This window comes from Lactuca saligna, chromosome 2 (genome assembly GCF_052625555.1).
Source record: "Lactuca saligna cultivar CGN05327 chromosome 2, ASM5262555v1, whole genome shotgun sequence".
NCBI lineage: Eukaryota > Viridiplantae > Streptophyta > Magnoliopsida > Asterales > Asteraceae > Lactuca > Lactuca saligna.
The window spans coordinates 90,753,659-90,760,104 of NC_136418.1; the positions used below are offsets into that span (position 1 = coordinate 90,753,659).

The 6,446-nt window shown below is 34.3% G+C and overlaps 1 protein-coding gene across 1 annotated transcript; it reads left to right on the top strand.

Moving 5' to 3' along the window:
• Positions 1 to 1,491: 1,491 nt before the first annotated feature.
• Positions 1,492 to 5,732, top strand: LOC145031167 (uncharacterized). The gene is made up of 2 exons (XM_078979678.1): positions 1,492 to 1,576; positions 3,357 to 5,732. The coding sequence occupies exon 2, from the start codon at positions 3,398 to 3,400 to the stop codon at positions 4,901 to 4,903; it is 1,506 nt and encodes a 501-aa protein (XP_078835804.1). The 5' UTR covers positions 1,492 to 1,576; positions 3,357 to 3,397; the 3' UTR covers positions 4,904 to 5,732.
• The last annotated feature ends 714 nt before the right edge of the window (positions 5,733 to 6,446 follow it).

A 6,446-nucleotide genomic window follows, 5' to 3' on the forward strand; every position in this document is an offset into this window, starting at 1 on the left:
GACAAAGGGAGAAGTGTCATTTGTTTTACTCGTTAGGCCATCAATAGATGATTAATAACCTTTATAATTTAAATCAATAATGCAATATAAAATGAATATGTTTTTGTTTATTGTGTTCTTTCGACCAGTCAAATTTTGATTATTTATATTTTATATCATTTGTTTGAAGGATTGTAACTCATTAAATATAATACCAAAAACAATAAAATTATAGTATAAAATCATCTACAAGTTCTAAATTACATTTTAGAAAAAACTACATGTCAATCAAACCTAAAACAAATGAGATATGCTTGTTTAAAGAATTTGATAAAATACAAATTTTAATTTATTGTTGAAAAGCTGAAATATTTCAGCTTTGATATCTCATCTTTGAAGAATTGTAATTCATTAAATATAACACCAAAAACAACAAAATTATAGTATAAAATCATCTACAAACTCTAAATTACATGTTGGAAAAAACTGAATGTTAATCCGACTTAAAATGAATGATATATGTTTTTTTAAATAATTTTATAAAATACAATTTTAAAAAAAATATAATCCGGTCCAAAACCGTTTTTTACCCGGAACAGGCCGGACCGGACCGGTAAAAAAACCAGACGGTTTTGCTGAAATCCTAGAAACGAGAACTGGATCGGGGTCCAAAAAACGGTTCGACCCGGCCCAGTCTGGTCCAGTCCGATTCACCGGTCCGGTCCCCAGGTCCAAATGCTCACTCCTATGTAAATGTGGGTGGGGTGGGAGTGGGTGTGCGTTTATATTTTAGAAAAATTATGGAATCAGAAAAATATGAAAAATAATGATTATCGGTTTTCCAAAAAATTTAATTTTTTTAATTTTTTTTTGGGAAAACGGTCAATTTTTCCGCAACTAAATACTGATATTTCTGTAAGTGGTGTGTCATCTTATGAACTAGAAAAGAGCTTATGAGTTGGAAATAGTTTAAAGTTTCCTAAAAAAAATTGGAAATAATTTAAAGTTTTTTAAAAAAGTTGCCACAAAAGTGACAGTTTCCAAAAACATGTAACGACGAAATCTAAAAGTGTAGAGTAGGGTTGACTACCTATTGACCAAGGAAGGACCAAATGTTAAAAATATTTGGCACAAAAGTGATAGTTTTCAAAAACATGTAACGACGGAATCCAAAAGTGTAGAGTAGGGTTGACTACCCATTGACCAAGGAAGGGCCAAATGTGTAATAATCACAATATTGTGCAGGAAAAGTATGTGCAAAAAAATATCGAAATTGAACAATGTTTGGAAAAGTATTGAAATAGAACAATGTTGGAAAAGAAAGGGACGAAATTGACAATTGAACATATTTGTGGGTGAAGATTGTAGTGGTACAAATTGAAGGGATGTAAACCGTGTAACCATAATGTTGGAAAAGGAAGGGATCAAATTGACAATTCAAAAAGTTGTGGGTGGAGATTGTAGTGGTAAAAGTTAAAGGGATGTAAACTGTGAAACCCCAAAGAGTGTTGGCATATAACATTGATCACTTCATCATCATACGGAGACTACGCTCCTGACGCTATTCTTTCTCTGGACGCCGTTCTCTTTAAACGCGGTAACTCTCTAACTCAAAATCCCCAATTTCTTCACCTGTATTAGTTTTTGTTTGTTGTTGTTGCCTCGAACTTCAAATCTATGAATTAATATATGAATCGTTTATTTGAAACTTAGTTGATGTTAGTCGAAATTCGAAAAGCTAAATGTCTGGAATCCTGAATAGTGATCTTCTATCTGTTCTAATTTAGGGTTTGTGATTTTTTTTTTGATAATTAAGCTTTTTCTTTGTTTTTTTTTTGTTGCGGTTGCCTGTAAGTGATTCAGATATTGATACTTAATTATTTCTTCTTGATCGCTTTGTTCATGAGTAAAAATCTGCACTCCTTTCATCGATGAGAATTGCAACAAATTCCACATGTAAACTTAAAATTTTCAGAAATTATCCATGATATGTTTTTGAAGTTGAAGTATTGTAACCCGCCATAGATACAACAAATGCTTTGTAATGATCACAAGTGTGAAGCAGATGATTTTAGCCTAAAAGTCTTTCAAATGCACTTAATATGAAACACTCCAAGATGGAGACTGAGATTTCGAAGGCCCTGTTCAATTTAACAAAATATAGACCCTAAAACATAGAAAACCTAAAATTTAAGCAAACCAAGTATAATTTTTCATATTCTATTGCAAAATACTCCATATAAATTAACATTTCATTCAATATAAATACACAAAAAATGAATTTGCTTCTACACCAAAACAACCATCATTCTAATAATCATTGAAACTCAAATGCAAACTATAACACCTCTGTCCTCTGAAAAAACTATAAAAAAACAGAAATCAGAATGCTATAATCAAAAAAGAAAAACAAGAACTTACCTTCTAACTTTCAACAGTGCAAATATATCTAAAATTAAAAACTTCTAAACCTTAAAGCTGGCTTGAAAATGGACAGATTGTTCCATCAATTCTTATAAATTCCAGACAACATAAAACAGTAAGAATGAAAAAAAAAAAAAAGCCTAGTTTACTTCTACACAATGCCAGAAACGTATCAGTATATCAAATTGATAAAAAAAGATGTACAATACCTTTGATTTTTTACACTTCAAGAAAATCTTAAATCAAAAACTTCTAAAACTCAAAGTTGGATCAGTAGTGGGCTGATTATTTCTTCAATTTTCTGAATTCAAGAAAACAATAATTAGAAAGAATAAATAAATACTTCTAAACATCAGTAATATACCAGATAGATAAAAAAAAAGGTATAAGACCTTTTGATTTTCGTCCCTAGACCTGATCCAAGATTCTGATTTTTGAAACCTCACTTCTGATTTCAGTTTGCTTTAGATTTTTGAAGCCTGGCTCTGAATTCCGATTCACTGATTTTTTAAGATTTATCAACAAGGAATTAAAAAAGAAGCATAAACTGAATGCTTTGATTGAGTTATATCCTTCTTATTATCGTGGATTGTGGAGTAGAACACCGTTGCTGCTAGCCATCGTCAACTTGTTCTTGTCTTCCCGATGTCTAAATCGTAATCATCATTATTGAGAACCAAAAAATCGTTTCCTTTTCCCCAAATGTTTATAATTCCTGCTCATCTAATTTCTAATTCATGCTGTCCTTGCTTTATCGTCTGATACATAGTACATGGCCAAAAAACTGAAAATACCCTAATATAAAATCTGAAACAAAATAATGGGCCCTAGATTTTAGTAGGCCCTGTTCTTAAGCACACCTTGAACACCCCTTGGGCCGGCCCTGGTTGTGGGTTATGTACGAATGTGAGTTTTTATTACACTTGCTAAATAATTTGCTGCAAACCATGCAGGATATTGGAAAACCGTTGGTGTTTGTATGTGATCAAGAATCATGGTGGATTTGGATCAGATGATTCTTGAAGCAGCAAGAAGAACAGGAGGAAGCCAGCATTCAACACCAGCACCTAGTATGGATTTGGATGAGATGCTTCTTGAAGCATCAGGAAGAAACCAACCTTCAACACCAGCATCTAGAAGACAAGGAAAGGGTTCATATTCTGATGATGGAAGTGATTCTAGAGATGATGATCATGGGTTAGCTGACTGGACAGATGAAAAAGATGTTGCATTGAACGAACTCCCTGCCCGGAAAAGACTCCGCCTGCAAGATCCAGATTCTCATTATAATCATAAAGACACAGACTCTGTTGGAAGTGATCTTTACAAAGTCGAAGAAGACAGACAAATGTCAGAGCTTCATAGAGAAATGATACTTGCTGAACGTGCTAACAGAAAAATGTATGAAGTGTTGAAAAACAGTATAGAGAAACAGAAAGAAAAGTCAAATCAGAGAAAAGACAGACTCCCACCTCACACGGTCAACCGGGCAGCACATTCATCTGCTCGGTCAGCTGACCGTGATGATGACTCTGTTGGAAGTGATCTTTACAAAGGCGAAGAAGACAGACAAAGGCTTTCAAAAATGTCAGAGCTTGATAGAGCAATGATACTTGCTGAACGTGCTAACAGAAAAATGTTTAAAAAGTTTAAAAATTGTATAAAGAAACATAAAGAAAAGTCAAATCAAAGAAAAGCCAGATCCCCACCTCACACTGTCAACCAGGCAGGACAGTCATCTGCTTGGTCAGCTGACCGGGCAGATGCAAAAGATGTTGCATTGAACGAACTCCTTGCCCGGGCAGATGCAAAAGATGTTGCATTGAACGGACTCCTTGCCCGGGCAGATGCAAAAGATGTTGCATTGAACGAACTCCTTGCCCGGGCAGATGCAAAAGATGTTGCATTGAACGAACTCCTTGCCCGGGCAGATGCAAAAGATGTTGTTGCATTGAACGAACTCCTTGCCCGGGCAGATGCAAAAGATGTTGCATTGAACGAACTCCTTGCCCGGGCAGATGCAAAAGATGTTGCATTGAACGAACTCCTTGCCCGGGCAGATGCAAAAGATGTTGTTGCATTGAACGAACTCCTTGCCCGGGCAGATGCAAAAGATGTTGCATTGAACGAACTCCTTGCCCGGGCAGATGCAAAAGATGTTGCATTGAACGAACTCCTTGCCCGGGCAGATGCAAAAGATGTTGTTGCATTGAACGAACTCCTTGCCCGGGCAGATGCAAAAGATGTTGCATTGAACGAACTCGTTGCCCGGGCAGATGCAAAAGATGTTGCATTGAACGAACTCCTTGCCCGGAAAAGACTCCGCCTGCATGATCCAGAGTCTCATTATAATCATAAGGACACAGACAAACGAAACTGCACATCAGCTCCTTTAAGCAACTCAAGCCATAGTGACAGTGGGTCCCACAGTGAAGATGAAGACTCAACGGGCGATAGTGATGATGAGAAAATGTCCAAAGAGTCCCGAGTCGGTTCTTAAGTATGAAGACGTGATTCTAACATCAAAACTGGCAAAATGGTTCTTGGACCCTTTGAGAAGTTGATTGTTTTTGCTTTGTGAGTGTCGGAATCGGAAAGTTCAAATCCGTCCCGAGTCGGAAACGTGGATTCCGTCGACCCCCACAGACAATAGAAGTTAGAAAAACAGTAATCATAAATACTTTAATGTCATATGGGAAAACGAAAGCTTCTCCGCCAGGTGGCAGATGGCTGACTTAAGACCCCGCCTCTTAAAAATCTAATTTCCTCTTATCTGAAAAAAATAGAAATGTAATAATATATTGTGATTTTACTTTTACCTAAAAATGTCCATGATGATACAATTATTAACTTGTTTCCTTAAAAGAAAAAAAAAAGAAGATGTTTTTTGTTAAGCCTACATGGTTTAGTGGAAATTTGACACTGAACTGTTCAAGAATTATGTATGAACAATGTCATATGGTTCACTTTTTGCATTACAAGTGTGATTTATTTAGATGTATTTTCGTATGTTAGAGAGAAGGGTGTGGGTTGAAATTTAATCAACATATAATATGTAGGCTGCAAAGTGAAAGCTTACTTTTACAACATCATTCACGAGTTTAGCTATTTATTATTATTATTATTATTATTATTATTATTACATTGTTCAAGGATACCGGTGGCGGCCAGTTATTGGATGATTGTGTAGTAAAACAGCTTTTGATTGATGTGCTCTTAATGGAGCCGAGGGGCCTTAGTGGATGGATGAATTTTGGGTGAGATTAATACCCATACGGTATGAGAAATCACAGGAATGTGTAACTTATATTTTTTTATAGAAAAAATGTTCATCAAAGGAGAGTGTTGAAGAATATGTGTTACCTCAAGAATTTGTTATTAAAAAAGAATTCTTAATTTATCAACGAAGCAATCAGGATTCTTAATTGTATTTCAATCTTATGTTTTCTGTCTCTAGATCAAATTGATAACATCAACTTTTCAAATAGAATTCAAATAGTATATAATTATAGAATTTTTATTCATGTTTTGGAATATTTAATTGGTTACCATATTAATCCTTCTAATTGATATTATACATAATAAACGACTTTTCATAAGCCAAATTATATCTCTACAAAAAGGAACTATTTATCGTTATATATTTTCCAAGGTTGTAGAAATCGTTCGACGTAGGCTAATCGTGGACTGCGGTTAAAGGTTTAATCGGCTAGGTGGGGATTAATTGGGTACCATTAATTATTAAAAAAAATTAATAAATATAACATTAATCCTAAGAATATAACATTAAATATAACATTAATAGATATAACATTATAAATTTAAAAACTTATTAAAATTTTAATAAATATAACATTATAACATGAAGTTTATCTTAAACATTTACACAAACACTTGGTATGCTTGTTATTATCAAACCATTTACACAAACATTGTATCAACTTAAATCTGCCTTCAATCGAGTTTATGGGCTAGATTAAAATTTGTTTTAATAGCGAATTGAGTTTATGGGTTTGCCTTCAATCCAGTGATCAAACAACCAT

Bases quoted from the DNA above. Each gene is read 5' to 3' on its own strand.
- LOC145031167 (XM_078979678.1), top strand. From the start codon at position 3,398: ATGGTGGATTTGGATCAGATGATTCTTGAAGCAGCAAGAAGAACAGGA.